This window comes from Carettochelys insculpta, chromosome 20 (assembly GCF_033958435.1).
Source record: "Carettochelys insculpta isolate YL-2023 chromosome 20, ASM3395843v1, whole genome shotgun sequence".
In the NCBI taxonomy this organism is placed as follows: domain Eukaryota; kingdom Metazoa; phylum Chordata; order Testudines; family Carettochelyidae; genus Carettochelys; species Carettochelys insculpta.
Window position 1 is genome coordinate 17,514,981 of NC_134156.1, and position 16,982 is coordinate 17,531,962.

Genomic DNA, 16,982 nt, shown 5'->3' on the forward strand with positions numbered 1-16,982 from the left:
GTGGCTGAGCGACACCAGACAGACAGCTGCAGGCACCCCATGGAATAAAGCTTTCTCCCAAACAAACCCAGAGATTTGACTTCTGTTTTTAGGAGTGGTGCTTGGTGCTCCTGATTTTTATGGCAGTTAACCATACCACCACAAACTAATCTGGTGAGGGGGCAGATATATAAATGCTCGTACCCCTTTTGAAGCACAAAGTACCTTTGGTCGACCCTCTTGGTCATTGGAGGAAAAGATGTCAGGGTCTGCCACAGAACCTTAGTGTTCACCCTAGTGGTCTTAAAAAGTGTCAGGGTGGCCCAGTCCGGCTCCTCTGCAGACAGCACATCTATGATAGTGTGCTGCTTCCACAGCCACCTCAGCAGGGAGGTTAAAGCCCTGTGCCACCCAATGGAGAAAGTCCTGATGGATCTTGGTGTCCATGGAGGACGGCAAGATGGATGTCCCTGCCACCACATGGTCCAGCAAGGATGCGGAGGGTGCCAGTAGGGCACGAGTCTCCTTCTCCTTGAGCTCCCCTTGTTTTGCCTGGCCTGCAGGTTGCACCACTTGGTTAAGATGTACAGCTTGGTGCTGACCCCTAGGAATGGGAGTAACATGTTCTTCCCCTTTGGCTTCTGTGGTTCCTGGGAATAACCCTGCATTTCAGCAGATACCAATTTCTATCCATGCATATCCACATCTGGCTAGAAATTTGTTCCAGCACAGAGTTCTATATATGAGTGGTTTCTCTGTATTACATTAAGTTAAAAACAGGTCAGCTGATTTTAACAGCCTTCTTTGTAACTAACTTCATTTAAATTTAAAAACAACTTCCTCTTCTCCCTGATTTTGAACAGAGAAGTAGGGCTTAATTATTGTATAAAGGAAAATGGTGGCTAATTCTACTTTCACATTAAACTGCAAAACTAAGTGTCTGCCCCAGAGATATTAATTGTTGAGTATTTTTGAAAAAATTGTATCTGTCTGCCTTTTATCGCCTGTCTGTGTTGACAGATATCGGAGGGTAGGTGTGTTCATCTGTATCTACACAAATAGCAGGGATTCCCATGGCCCTTTAAAGACTAATAGATTCATTTGGGCATAAGCATTTGTGGTCAAAAACCTATTTCATCAGCTGCATCTGTCCACAAAAGCCTATGTTCAGATAAACCTATTAGTCTTTAAGGTGCTGCAGGACTCCTCCTCATGTCTACAGTAAACAATTTGGGAACATCATGCAAAGGATATTTTTACTTCCAGTGAAATTTAAGGGAGATAGTAGTAGTAGTAGTAGTAGTAGTAATAATTAATAATACAATAACAATGAAAGAATTAAAAGTGCAATCTCCAAAAAGAATATATTGATTTACTTTACATGCTTGTTTATACAGCATTAAAAATGAATTGGTGTAGTAAAGATATTTATAATATGAGGGCTTTGTCTTGCCAACATTAGTATATTATAATGTACACAAATTATTGATGTTCAAATAAGACTATGAAATCAGTAAATATGTAAGACCTGTCATAAACTATGTGACATGAAAATGATTTGTCAGTGCTTTTCCTGCAAAATATAACCTAGCAGTGTTAGACCTGCTCATGTGTGGCTTTTTTTTTTTTGCCTTAAACTATGTGAATTTGTAACAATGCTTAGAGGATTTTTTTCACTTCAAGCTATTTACATAATTCAAGAAGACAGCTGCTAAAGATAGATTAGCCACTATTTCACCTGCTTTATCTACTTTTTTAAAGAACTGATGTGCAAAATACTACAGTATTTTCAACAAATGCTTACTTTTCCTCCCCCAAAAAACTATTTCTTGCACCACTTCACCCTCCCCCAAAAAACAACAAAGGAGTTGCTGCATTATTGAATGTGGTTATTGAATACAGTATGTGACACTATACAGTGAAGTATACTTAATAGTCTGTTCATGTGTACAAAATTAATCATTTTGAAGTTCTTTTCTTTCCTTGGAAAATACTGAAATAAAATTACAGAACACAATTACAAATGATATTCTTTCCTACGGTGCTTTTAATGCATCTAAGAAGCAAAATAAAGTATATAATGTAATTACTGTGGAATCCACTGTCTGGATTTTGGAGGAAAAGATTAAATTGACATTAACACTGCTTCATACAGTAGTGGATGTAGCATCTAAGTGCCAAATGATCTTTGACAGTTTGTCATTGCCTATCTCTTTTGCATATTTCAGTCTTGTCCATAACTAATGTGCTACTTAGTTGCATTCTTTTAAATTATTTTTTCACTTATAAATTTAACAAGTGGCTGGAGCCATAATTATTCAGTTGCTGTGTTCCATGGTAATAAATTTTTCTTTAAAAATTAGTTTCCAGATTTTCTAGATGATGAAGCAGGGTTGTTATGCTTCTCCCCATAATTCTTAGGGCTTGTTTTTTCCTGGGTTTCATACTTGAAGTACAACGTGTTTTAATGTAACAAATAAGACTAATACAGTACATGACTTTATAGAAGAGATTTTTTTTCTTTACTTATTAACCTGAATGTCATGGGCAGCAAGACCATTAAATGAAAATCCTAAATAAAATGTCACATTTTCATTTCCTTGAGGCACAGAATCATAATGTAATGCTAAAATATGAATCTGTCCAACATGACCCCGTACAAACAGTTTTCCATTCTCTGTCCAACCTGAAACCCTTCTTAGAACATCACGTATTTTACCTATGTTCCACACCTCGCCATGTTGCCACTTCATCCGCCGATCATTTAGGGATCCGTCAATTAATTTATCAATCCTAGTCTTATGCACAATCTTTCTAAGACCACAGCCTTTTCCTAGGAAGAAATGTGTGTAGATTTTCTTTTTTCTTGGAGCAACATTTTTGACCTTGATGTCATGCATGCGTTTCATAGTTTGAAGAGCTAATACGAGCATATCGTCTTTATCTGAATTAGGTTCTTTGTCTAATGCATCATCAGGCCAGTACAGCAAGGTGAGCAAAAAATAGGCACTTGCAGGAAATGCTGTTCTTCTCTGCTTAAAAAATCTATTGCTGAGTGCTCTAAGTGTTTGAAAAGGAAGAAGTTTGGAAGATCCAGGAGCTAAACATGCTAGTGTGATATGACACAAAATATAATTAATGAGATCAATGTCGTCCAGCCTCTCTTTCTGTGGGTCATCAGGGTAGAAATTAATTATTTGTTCTAACTTTTCAACTGACCTCTTCTCTTTCGAATCTGACAAAAATGAGAGAATGGTAGTAACATTGCCACCACCATACTTATAAATACTCATGCGTCTGACAAGTTGAGTTTCGGATTCTGAATTATCTTCTCCCAGATTTTTTGAAGTGAAGAATTGAGCATATACCTCACATTGTCTTTTCAGCCACTTTCGTGGATTGTAAACTTGTTCTTCCTTCTCCTCCTTTGTTCCCTCATCTTCTTTCTCCTGGTTTTTATCAGTTTGGAAGTAACTTAGGTCTTCCGAAATCCAGTCCAGAGCATTGTAAATGTTCTGGCGTAAGCCTTTTAAACGGCTATGAAGCTTTCCCCATGGTTTTTTAATTTCCTCTGGAATGTAGTCTGTTAGCAAATAACGCACAAGCTCAGAATGTTCCCCTTGTGTGTTTTTAGGAAATACCTCAAGTGTAGACAAGAATTTTAGTAGACGACATCCCACTTCAACCTCTCCAAAGTAGCCAGCGTTATTCATGCTGTCGATCTCTGCCTTTGCAGCCTGTTGTGCAGCCCTGAAGCATTTCATAGCTTTAAGGGCAATTTCTATCATCTGAATGACTTCATCAGGAGTGACCTCGTCTGTCCTTTTGTCTACAGTAAAACTAAACCATTTCCTGTATACTTGACCTTCTGTATCCAAAATAAAAGAATCATTTGGCAAATGAGATTTGGCTGCTCCTGCCCAATACTCTGCATCCTCAAATTTTTCATAATTGTAATGCAGTCGAGCAAGCTGCTGGGCAAAGAAAGCATCCTTTCCCAGGCATTCGTAGGCTGTTTTTAAAACCTCTATCGCTTTTTCACAGTTTTCAACCTTACAGATATGCTCAATGAATGGAGAGAAGAGACTGTCAGTATTGTCTCCCCTGCTCTTCTTGTCACGTCGTATGAACAGATCTCTGATGAATTTCATGAAGTCGTCTCGTCCAAATCTGTGGTGTAACAGCACTTTTTCTTGGAGAAGGTTCATTGCAGTTTGACTCTGAGGCTGACTCCCTGAGAGCTGATATAGAATTTCTTTTGCAACCAGGTAATGTATGATGTGGATAGATGAAATACAGGTGGTATTTTCTCTTAATTCTATAAAAATAACCCTTGCCTGTTCACTTAAGTTATTTTTGAAATCATACTCTCTCAATCTCTTTTCAGTATATGCTCCCAGCCCTAGAAAAGCCTCACAGTGTGACAATGAAATGTATGAATTATGTACATAGCAGTTGAGCAAAGCAACATACCTCATTAAATTAGTAACAGGGGAAGAAAGGTCTATGCCCTGGAGCAAGTGCTCTACAAATTCTCTTACATATGTTTCATTAAACTCCTCACTCATTAGGACAAATGTAAGAATAAATTCAGGTTTGAAGTCTTTCTGCTTTTTAAGTTTTTCAATTTTGGTTTTAAACAGGTGTTTCTCTTGGTCTGTCAGTTTGTGAGTGACAGCAACTGTATCAAGGGGAGAAGCTTTGCAAAGTTTTTCAGGGACGTTAGATCGTTTACAACCCATAAGGATGAAACAAGGCTTGGAAAAATGACTTCTTCGAGCTGCCATTGCATCCATTAAATCATGTTTTAATTCATCCAGATAATCTTCGTCATAGTCTTCAACCAGGAGGAGGACTGGAAGAGAGTTCTTCAAGTCATTTTCATCATATTCTCTAAAATTAACTGCATGCTGGCAGACAGTTGCCACTGGGTATGTGGATTTGACCACAGCACATCTTAAATCCTTTCTTCTTTTCCATAGTACTTGCCTTGCAATGGTGCTTCCTCCGCTTCCAGGTTGATGAAATATTTTTAATTTAGCCACAGAATACCTGATTCTGTTCCCATGCAAAATATCATCCAAGATTTTATGAACATCTCTGCAGGCCTCCCGTTCAATGACTTCTCCACAGCTTGCTTTATCAGCAAGCCAGAAGTTTTTCCAGCTGACTTTTCTACCCTGGTAAAATGTCCGTTCTGTCTCCTCTATTTCTTTTGTGCTCAGAAGATCCAATTTGATATCATCACATTGATCTGTACACAAAATTTCAAGGGAAAACATTTTCTCTTCTTCCAGTGTTGGAAGCACACACAGACCTTTTGTAGAAACTGGTAAATGTCTAGGACATATTGTGGATGGAAGCATTTTTTGAACAGTGGCATCTACATGACTTAGCTTCATGCCCACAATACTTCTCTCTTCTAGTGTCTCACTATTACAAGATGCCTGAGCTAGGTTAGCCCACTTCTTGTAATTTTCTTTGGATTCTGCAATGCATATGATATAATCCATTCCATTCATTTCTGCATAGAATTCATGGAAGGTGTCTACAAGTGGCTTCTTCACAGGTGAGCACAGGAGGAAAAGCACCACAAAAGATCCCTTAGGAAGGATTTCATCACAGATAAATGAAATGGCTTTCTTCAGATACTTCTTCTTTTTTTTAATCCAAGTGTCTTCATCACAAGGCTTCTCGTCCCCAAGGAAGTCACTACGTCCATTGCAAAATGTCCAGCTGGTGTGATCAAATAGGCCCAGATGTTTTTGAAATTCAGTGGTGCTCATTTTTGTTTCATTGGAATAATTGTGCAAAAAATGTGACCTTGTTGCATGATGCTCTTTATACTTGGCATATAAACCTGACACATTGGAATTCTCATCAAAGTCAAACACACAGAAAATATTCATGCGCATTAAAAAGTTGACAGATTTCAGATCCTGCTTTCCCCAGCTGTTTGTTACAAGAATGTACCACAGAGAATCATTCATATAGTTCTTTCCATCAGTGAATAGGACTGATAACTTTCGCCCTAAATTTTGGGAAATTTCCTTAGGATCCTCATTACTAGAGGACTCAGCTTTTTCTCTTCTGACATCCATCATATCCAAACCCTGAATAAATGTGACTAGGTCTTCGTTCTTTACTGGCTCAGACTTGGCTCCAACTCTTTGATAGAGAACATGAGTTTTGTCAAGGATCACTTTATTGTTGTCTTCATTAAATTTAGGCAAGCGTACTCGAAAGATCTTCCCCTTCACTATACTGGATGATGGTTCAATGTGAACCTCTACCACAAAGAGTTGTTCTTGACAGTCTTTCTGAATCACTTCAGTAAAAATAGGGGGGTGAATGCAATTTCTTGCAGTTTGTTGGTGAGAGGGCTCAAAACATTTTTCAATGTAGTCTAATGCATCAACATAGACATCTGTGTCTGTTACCGGTATGCCAGCTATCTGTCCATGTTTCCAGCCTTTGTCTTCAACACTGTCCATTACCCCGAAGTGTATTGTGCCATTTGTTCGAACATTCATGCAGGCTGATGCATATTTAATCACTTCACATGCAAACTTTGCTTGCAATCGTTGCCTGTCCAGCTTTGCAGCAATTGTAAAAGATTTGTATTCATGGCAAGGTGTGATCAAATCTATGACTCCAGTTTCTGGTGCAAGAATCCTGTTTTTCACATATTTAAAATTAGTATCTTCATTTTTAAATTGTCTAAATTTGCTCAGCGTTAATGGTTCAACTGTGTTTTCGTGTGAGGAATGACTTTTTCTACTTCCTTTCTTAGAAAGAGAGGATATTGTTTTTTCTGTGTGCTCCTTATCAGTCTCTTCTACTGCACCACAGTTGTCTGTTTTTGAAGAACCATTTTGGTATGATGTTACTTGAAAACTTTTGGACTCTGTGATGCTGAGGGCTTTTAAATCATGATCTGTCTCTTCAGTCAGTGTATTAGCCTTCATAGGCACAGCTGAATTCTTCTTTTTCATCTTCCTTTTATTACCATTGTTTGTGACATCAGAACCTAACACTTCTGAAGCCTTAATGCTGGGATTATCAGCATGGGCTGAGTCTATCCCTGCATTCTTGTGCATATGTTCCAAAAGTTCATTTCTTTTCCGTGTTACTATGTGGATTTGGCCTCCTTTCATACCCATGCTCCTGAGGAAAGGTTCATCTATCTCTTTGAGCACTGGGCCAGTCACTTCCTCTGCACATAGCTTTTCTACATATTCTTTCTTAATTCCAATGGATTCTAGCCAGCATCCAACATGGGACTCATTCCATTCAGCCAAAGGTAACGTTTTGTAGTCTGAAAAAAAATTGTGTGTCAGCAGCACATATTCAGGGACGGTTACTCTTTTTTTATTATTATTATTATTATTATTATTATTATTATTATTAGACAGTACTGTACTTTGTATTAGTGTTACAGTCCTCTTTAAAGCCTTGTTTTGATACAAAATTATGTGTGTTATAACACATTTGAAAAGTTTAGACTTTAACTAATCACATCCGCCCCCTCTACACTGGACCACCCTTCTGGAAGGGGCATGCTAATGAGCTGAGGGGGACATTCAAATGAGGCATGGATTTAAATGTCTCACATATTCCCACAAGATCTCACTTCCGGAAGAGCCTTTCCAGAAGCCAAAGCTGTCATGTAGACAGGGTTCCTTCGGAAGGAAACCCCCTTCCAGAAGACGCCTTATTCCTCAAACGTTTCTTTGAATTCTTTGAAGGTTTCTGCTGGTTTAAGGCCAGAGGTCACCATTACATCTTCTGGTCTGACCTGCATACCACAAGACATTAAATGTCTCCTAGAGACCTCTCTGTTATGTTCAGAGAGGTTAACAAAACTAAAGGATTTCAATCCTCAGGAGAATGCCTGGGGCACCCAGTGAAGCAAACTGGGCAAACCAAGTTGCCATCAGTGCCCAAATCCTTACAAGGGCAGGGGCTTGATCGGATGAAATGTGCCCAGATGATCCCAGCAGGTGAACAACTCCCCATGCTACAGAAGAAGGCAAAAAGCTATGGGTTAAGTTCTGAGATCTAGCTATAGTTGTGCTGATGACTTCCTCTGTGTTCCTGGGGAAGTCACTGAACTTCTATCTGTTCGCCTTCTGCTCAATGGGGATGCTACCTCCTTATCATTCTCATACAGCTGCTAAGAAGATTCACTAGTATGCCCCACGCATTGGATAAGTAAAATGTTACATATTCAAACATCAAATTCCATTACCTAAGAAGTACAAATATCTCAAAAGAGATACATACCCATTTTCTTGTAGAAGTAGTTTTATCTTCTCGCTTAGAAACTGAGAGCTAAGGGAGAAAAAAGCCATACCAAATAGCTGAATATAACATTTTTTAAATGATCTATATTGTTCACTCACTTTTGGGGGGATGTGAAGGAAACGTTTGTTATTTACTGAATTTAAACACCCCTGGATTTGTCATCCACCTCTGCCTTTTAGTCCCTAGAATGAAAGGCTTGGAAGCTTTTGATAGTCTCCCATAACATTTTTACCCATAAGTTAAGGAAGTATGGATAGGATACATGGAGTATAAGACAAATAGAAAGCTGGGTTGATGGTCAAGCTCGACAGGGAGTGGTCAATGGCTCAATATCTGTATGGCAGTCGGTTTCAAGTGGAGTGCCCCAAGGCTTGTTTCTAGGGATGGTTTTGCTCAACATCTTTATTAATGACCTGGATGAGGGACTGGATTGTACCCTCAGAAAGTTTGCAGATCACACTAAGCTAGGGGGAGTGGTGGATATGTTGGAGGGTAGAGATAAGATCCAGAGTGACCTGGATAAATAGGAGGATAGAGCCAAAAGAAATCTGATGTGGTTCAACAAGGAGAAGTATAGAGTCCTGTACTTGGGATGGAAGAATCTCTAGCATTGTTACAAGGTGGAGACCAACTAGCTAAGCATCAGTACAGTGGAAAGGGACCTAGGGGTTATGGTGGATGAGAGGCTGGATATGAGTAAAGAGTGTGCCCTTGTAGCCAATAAGGCTAGTGGCATATTGGGGTGCATTAGGAGAAGCATTTCGAGCAGATCTAGAGAAGTTGTTGTTCCCCTCTATTCAGCACTAGTGAGGCCACATGTGGAATATTGTGTCCAGTTTTGGGCCCCCCAGGATGTGGATGTACTGGAGCAGGTTCAGAGGGAGGTAATGAAAATAATTAAGGGGCTAGAGCACATGACTGTGAGGAGAGGCTGACGGATTTGGGCTTGTTTAGTTTACAGAAGAGAAGACTCGGGTGATTTAATAGCATCCTTCAACTTCCAGACAGGGAGTTCTAAAGAGGATGGAGAGAAACAGTTCTCAGTGGTGTCAGATGGCAGAACAAGGAGTCACAGTAGGAGAGGAGTAGGTTGGATATTAGGAAAACTACTTCACGAGGAGGGTGGTGAAGCACTGGAATGCATTGCCTTGAGAGGTGATAGAATCTCTATCCCTAGAGATTTTTAAGTCCCAGCTTGACAAAGTCCTGGCTGGGATGACTTAGTTGGGGTTGATCCTGCTTGCAGCAGGGGGCTGGACTAGATGACCTCCTGAGGTCCCTTCCAGCCCCATGATTCTATGATTTATAGTTAGAGTGGTATGATCCTGTCCCCTCCTTACTGTAGCCACATACTTTGACATGAAGGGGACTTAAACTGGCATAATTTAGTCCTGTCCTACAAACAACTCATCCAAAGGCGCAGTATGCAAAATAATATCCAATATTACAATTGTCTAAGAGTAAGAAAACAAAAATTGAACATTACTGCCTGCAGGTATTTATAAAAGGCCCCTCATACAAACTGAGACAATAGAACAGTTAGGCTATGTTTACGCTAGAGAGTTTTGTGGGAAAAACTGGGTTTTGCTGACAAAGCTTGTGGAGCACCTACACACAAGCTGTCGTTTTGTCTATAGAAACTGTAGAAATAAAGCCGTGTAGGCGCTCTGGGTGGCCCTTTTGTCAACAGAACCTGTCAAAAATTCTGTCTGCTTTTATGTATAGATGCAGTCTGTAGACAGAAGTTTTGTTGGAACATTTCTTCCAACTGTAACTGCTGTAGACAGATGCTTCTAGTCTGTATGTAGCCTAAAAGAATAACAACTAGTGCTTTAGAATATGTCACAGAAAATCTGTATGTACAAATCACCACAGCTGTTTCCATACCACACTATGAATGGTTACATCCGCTCTGTCATGCCAGGTCAGTGGAGGCAGGTTTCTCTAAACAGCAGAGATCCAGTTCCATGAAGGCAATTCCAGGCTCCTACGTTCTTCAGGGATGTACTGTAAATTGAGGTTTAAAGAGAGAAGAGTCATTAGAGTGGATAAAGAGAGCAGCCTGCAATAAAAAGGCAAGGTAAGCAGGGCCCCTCACGTGAACCAGACTTGCATATTGGGGTGATGAGAAATGCTTTGCCCTATAGGTTGGTTGGTGAGGTGAGTGTGGGCCTCAATACGTTGGAAAAAGGGTCAACAGCTATTGGGCCGACTGGGTAGAGACTGGTGATAGTGGATTAAAAAGGGAAAAAAATACACATAGTTAAGTAAACAACAAGCACATGGAACAAATATGCACAACCCCAAATCCACTCTCAGAAACAATGCTCAGGTTGCCAAGTACTTTTTTTTTACTTCTGTAGACTTTAGCTCATCCCCTTGGGATGGGGCCTAAATCAGTGAAATCCTTCCCCTCTACAGTAGACTGGGAATGCTAATTCCACAGCGGGGTCACAGCCAATGTTCCCATTATTCTTTGCCATCTGTATGTGAAATAAAGTTTTGTAGGTACCAAGGCGTGTGCAGATGTGCACCACTGATAGAAAAACAACACCTAGCTGTGGGTGCTCTGCTAATTAGCTGGGTGGCAGTTGAATTTCTCCTGAGTGGCTACACAAGCGCACAGGAAACACTGGGCACAGCCCAAGCCCTGCAGCATAGCAGGACCTAACAAGTCAGCCAGAGCGCTTGAGGAAACGAGTTATGTTTGTCAGTCCTGGCTGAAAAGTGCCACAAGGGGGCAGCTAAATGCAAGAACTGGGTGTGTTTCTGGGTGGTTACATTCCTGATCAGAATCAACATCTTTGAGAGAATAAAAATGGCCTTTATGCAGCCCTCTTCCAGGAAAGATGGAGCAAGCCCTTAGGCGGCCCACAATCAGCTGCCACTGGGGTTGTTTTAGCAACCAAAAGAGGAGGCCTCCCCCCAGTCCATACTAGAGATTTGGGGGTTGGGGGGGGTGTTAGTGATTCACTGCAGTAGTCTTGCAGGCCATAGAGCTATCCTGCATTGGTTATGTAACTTTTCCTATGGATTTGAGTCTTTTTCTGCCTTGGAAAAAGGAATATAGAGAAACCAGAAACTGAGCACTGGAAGTTGGTTTTGTGGAGGTCAACAAGTTTGCAAATCAGGCACTTTGGCCTGAAATTGTCCCTTCCTGAGTTACAGAGATCCCGCTCTAAAACAGAGTTGAAAATTAACAGGGGTGGGAGGGGGGAATCAAATGTTTCCTACAGTTTAAACCAGAGCTGCCCACACCGTGCTCCAGGGGTGTGGGCCCCTCATACTGGGAAAGGGACAGGAATGGGTGGCCCTGTATTTGGAGCAGGGGACTGGCAAAGGTCTGGCAGAATGATTACCTGGCAAAGGTAACACCAATGGGCTGTCAAAACAAAAAGCAGTCAAGTAGCACTTTAAAAACTAGTAAAATAATTTATTAAGTGAGCTTTCATGGGACAGACCCACTTCTTCAGACCATAGCCATACCAGAATAGACTCAATATTTACTTGATTGCTTTTTGTTTTGATAGTACATAGACTAGCACGGCTCCCTCTCTGTTACCAATGGGCTGTATTATCTTATGTCTGGGCAGGCTGGTGGGATGGAATGCAATACCTCAGAACCAGCCTGAAGGTATGGGGTTCTCCCTGGCTTCCAGTTAATCCCAGAGATCCACCCATGGGGCTTTCTCTTCAGGGCGCAGGGAGGCAGAAGGCAAAAACAAACTAGCACGCATGTCTTTCTCTTAGCCCTCTCCCACAGGCTTTTTTGCAGGTGGTCCCAAGAAACAGATTCCTGCTGCAGCAGCCACCCTCCCTAGGGAGAGGAAAGGTTCAGATGCGGAGAGGGGCAAGAATATAACAGCCATTTGCAACATGGCTGTTGCACTGTGAGGTCTTAGCCTGTGATCTGCACTATGCCTTAGGGCGCATCATTAGCATTGAGAGAGCCAGAAAAAATACCTGTGCCACAAAGAACATTGTAGTCATCCTCAGGCTCCCACACCCGAACCCCTCCTGATGAGCCAAACTACGTTTAATTAACAGAATCAAGATATTCCCAAGCAGAGCTGCAGGGCAGGCTTACCTGACCGAGGCTGCTGGGCGGGAGCTGCCTGCTCACTCACTGAAGCTCTAGCTCTGAGAGAGGAAAGGTTTCCTTTTACAGTTGGAGATGCAGCTTGTTTGCACAACAATGTCTTGCTGGACAGTAGCCTCTGGTGGTGAATTTTTCATTGGCCAGAGTGCCGCAAAAGTGCCTGGGCAAGACAGACTGAGCTGCCTCCTCTCCCTGCCCTTACGTCTGCTTGTACTCTAGCTGCTTCTGCTCAGGGGGTTGCTTGCATTTTCTTTTCCTGTTTAGCAGCCTGCCTTGCACAGAAGAGCTTGAAGCATGTCCAAGTCTCCACCCACCAACCGGAGGTTGCCTAGAACTGATCAGCCACAAAGGCACTTCCCTGTTGAGTTGTGAGCTTGCTTTAGGCGTGGTCTGTGCATTTTAATTTAACCATGTCAGCTTTTTCTGACTGGAATCACTAAATCTGCACAACCTTAGCATGTACCCAGCAATACTGGTGTTAAGATGCCTTTCCTTGAGGGGGAATGAAGTTATAACAATATAAGCACGTTTACCAAAGGGAGCTACATCCTTACTAAGTTGGTTGTACTAGTGTAGTGAAACAATACAATATTTGTGCCTAGGCAAGTCCTTCGCTTCAGACTGTACTGTGAGCCTGCCCCCAAGGAAGCAGTGGCGAGAGGGAGGAAGAGAAACAGAATGACAACCACCTTAGAAGGAAAGCAGGACACCTCGAGGCCTCCCTTCCTCTGCCTTGTGATAAGGGACCAGCTGAGCTTCCCAGTGCCTGAGGTTGCCTCCCTGCCCCCCCCCCCCAACTGTGCATTGGACTAGACCACCCCCCCAAGCATCCCCCATATGCAGGGCCAACCCAAGTCTCCCCTTCAGCCTCTGCACATGGAACTAGCCCTGGGTGGGCAATAATTTTTGTTGTGAGGGCAGGGGGGAAAAACTCAGAGTTTGGTAACTGATCAGAGGCTGTACTTTTCCTGGAGGGGGTGTGGGGGCTGGGGTGGAGGTTGGGTGTAGAAGACAGCTTGTGCTAAGGTACTGGAGTGCAAGGAGGGTGTGGGGGTCTCACAGGGACTTTGGATGAAGGAGGGGGTTGTGACCTCAGGCAGGATGTTGGGGTTCTGGGCCTGGTAGAGTGTGTGGGTGCAGGAGAGGAGTCTGGCCTGGGGGAGGGTTGTAGGAGAGAACGAAGGGTCTGCGAGAGAGCTGGGAATGCAGAAGGGGGTTGGATGCCAGTGGTAGTCTTTGGCTGGGAGGTGTGTACCTAAGCTGCTCCTGGCCAGCAGCACTCTCAGGCTGGCTTCCCTGCCTGCCAGCAGCCCCAGACTGCTCAAAGTGGGGTGCTGTCCATGTGGCTTCCTGCACTGAGGGGCTTTGCATGCTGCCACCTGCCCCAGCAAAATCTCTCAGCTCCTATTGGCTGGAAAGCAGCCAGTCAACTCAGAAATTGTTCTGCACTGCACCCGCACCAAAATCTCTCCGCTATATATTGCCTGTCCCAAGACTAGCCCGACACCCCCCGGCTGCTCATCCCCACAGGGCTGGCCTGGCTCAAGCCACTCTAGTGAGTCCTCCCTCCGGTGCAGGGCTGGCATAGCCATGCTCCCCATCAGCGTTACGCTGCACCCACACCAGGGGTGGGGTTCTCTGTGCCTTAAATATTGAGTCTGTTCTGGTCTAGCTATGGTCTGAAGAAGTGGGTCTGTCCCACGAAAGCTCACCTAATAAACTATTTTGCTAGTCTTTAAAGTGCTACTTGACTGCTTTTTGTTTTGACAGGGGTGGGGGTACACTATGAATGGATCCCCTTTACCCTTGCCAGCTGATAAGGTGGCACCAGCAAGTGGGACAAATAATCAGTTTTTGCCAAAAAAGTTGGACTTAAAAAGGGGACTGGCCCGGCCAGTATGATCATGCAACTCTCTGCCTCCCCCCAACCCCCTGAAACCCAGCCTCACTCTCCGGGTATATTATAGCAAGAGTTGTCAATTACAAGGACCTGTTTGGATACCACAGGGATGGTCTGAACATCCTTAGATTGTGGATAGCTCAGGAATTGCAGGGAGCTGTTTAGCCAGACCTTCAGTGAGAGGGCCTGGAGGAGTCTGAAAAGGAGCTGCAACTAACGTCCGTCAGTCTCCCCCTAGCAGCAAAAGGGACAGATGTGGGGGCTGCATCCATCCCTTTCCCATACCAAGTACCCACCCATGCTTGTGACGCTGTGGAGGAGCTGCAAACTGAAGGCCCCCGTTAGCTGCAGAACAAGAGGTGCTTGCTTGCCCCCACCCCCCCCACCCCCGACACATGATCCTGTCAGAGTGGAACATGAAGGTGAGGCAATGTACTCTCCGAAGCGAAAACACACATATAGTCCCTGGGTGCAGGTCAGAGGCACGCTGGTTGAATGTCATGCAGCAGACGCAAGCAGATGGTGATGGGGAGCATGTAGGCTGGGCAGCCGGCAGGGAAGAGAGGCAGAGGACATGTCCAGTAGGCAAGGGATGAAGACTGGGACTAGAGTACCCACTTGCAGACAGTAGGAGGCATGGTTGTCTGGACTATGAAAGCCGTGAACAAGGCATGACTTTGTGGCTGGCAGCAAAAGGCCTAGCTGGGAGGCAGAGCTTTGCTGTCAGTTATTCCATAAGGTAATATCCCCAGCTGCCTGCCCCTGTGGTGTGGTCAGATCACATGCAGGGGAGGCAGACACACTAGTAGGGTCATAGAACACTGTCAGAAACAGATCTTGGCCTGGACCCATTGTGAGCCGATGCCCAGGTGCCAACTAAAGGTCTGGTGGGGCAAGGGGGGTGATCCCACACCAGCAGTTATGCTAAGCAGCCAGGCAGGCTGGGTTCTTTGGTTTGTGTTTAGTTTGGGTACAGCAGCAAGAGGAAAATTACACTTAGAGAGGCTTTAACAGTTACTTTTTATTTATAGAAAGATGGAAACAATTTAACTAAGACAGGTGATCAAAGTACCACAATTGTGAATTTTTGTTTATAACTTTACTAACAGTTAATAGGAAACCGCTGGCAGCGATTTAGTATGACAGAAGCGGCTGCCGCGTGTAAAAGGGGGTTTTAAACTGACCGGTCAATTTATGAATGAAACCAAGATGGCCGCCGAGTGAGTGACAGGATAATGATTTTTCTTCGTCGAGTGTCCCCATGGGTGCTCCACGTTAGGTGTCGGGCTCGCACCGGCGCATGCGCAGTCCGGCAGAAACTGCTTGGAAGATCCGACCTGCGGCGCCGGGGCGAGCCCGACACCTAACATGGAGCACCCACGGGGACAACATCTCGAAGAACCACCGTTACTACGGTGAGTAACTTCTCTTTCTTCTTGTGGTTACTAATGTTTACAGAAGGTAATTGCTGACCTCAGCTTGCCAATTAAGGTAAGGTAAGGACCCCCTGTGGTTTGATAGACAAAATAGTGATTTTCTACAGTTTTATGTAAAAGACAGTGGAGGATCGCAGTGTTCTAATAGATCAAAGGGGTAAACGTGTTTTAAAGATAAGGTAAGGGCTTCCCGCAGTTTGAGTGACAGGCTATTGGTTTTTAGCAGTTTATAGCCCAAAACAGTTAGTACGCGCGGTTTTTAAAGGGGAAACAACACAATTTAACTTTAGAAAGGTTTTAAACAAACTAGCTAGCTTAAACTAATACAAGTAATGTGTACACAAGAAAGGCCTGTTGCAGGTGTGATTTTCACCCCTGCCTCTTAGACCTGGTGGAACCAGAATCTTTCCCTCAATTCCTATAGGAAAGAAGTGTAATACAGGTGTAATTTTTACCCCTGCCTCCTAGATCCGGTGTAACCCAGAATCTTTCTCTTAATCCCTCGGGAAGAAGTAGATACGAACCAGCCATCCCCAGTTTCGGGAGTTAATTCCAGACCTGACCAGCAGGTGTAGGTGATTGAAACTCAAAGGGGGGGGTGGTCTGCCAAGCCCCTTTATACCCCTTTTGTCACGTACGCTTCTTCCTGGTCTTAAGTGGCCAATTGGGAGGAATATGTTTAAACCCAGGTTTTCCAGGGAAGGTGCGAGGCTTAATTCGCACCTGTGAATTGTGGACAATTGGGCACCTTTGGAGGTGATGGGCGGGGGGTTCCCCATTCTTCCTGGGGAAGTGATTAGGCGTGTCAATTACTGAGATCAGCCAGAAGGGCGGCCATTAGCTAGCCCAGTTGCTGTAGTTCCAGGTAAACCACGTATATCAGCTGCCCCTTTTAGACACAGTGCAATACTGCCAAGGGCATCAGCCAGATATTGCATGTGTCCATTTGCCTATGTGTGGGATTCTTTTTCCTCCTCAGTGGTACCCACGGTAAGTGGCCCAAGCATCCCTTATCACCATGCTTCATGGAATGCTAATACAAGAGAGTAGAGGTGCTTCCACCCCACCCCACTCCCTGACTCAGTTCCTTGGTACTTTCCTACAGTTATGGAGTGTTAGGCAACCCTTTTTGTCTTTGATCGCACAGTCCTATTTCACTGTAAGTGACTCATAAGCAAACATGCCGGAGGTGGATACAGAATTGACCTGTCTAGTGATTGTAACACAATCCACCAGAAACACACATCGTTGCTGACCTGAT

General features: G+C 43.6%; 1 protein-coding gene across 1 annotated transcript; it reads right to left on the reverse strand.

The window, feature by feature from the left end:
• Positions 1–1,210: 1,210 nt before the first annotated feature.
• Positions 1,211–13,126, reverse strand: LOC142023689 (sterile alpha motif domain-containing protein 9-like). Its single transcript, XM_075014913.1, has 4 exons — positions 12,374–13,126; positions 10,174–10,293; positions 8,266–8,313; positions 1,211–7,297 (listed from the first exon to the last, which is right to left on the reverse strand). Exons 3-4 carry the CDS (start codon positions 8,267–8,269, stop codon positions 2,502–2,504), a joined length of 4,800 nt encoding a protein of 1,599 aa, XP_074871014.1. The 5' UTR covers positions 8,270–8,313; positions 10,174–10,293; positions 12,374–13,126; the 3' UTR covers positions 1,211–2,501.
• Positions 13,127–16,982: the final 3,856 nt, after the last annotated feature.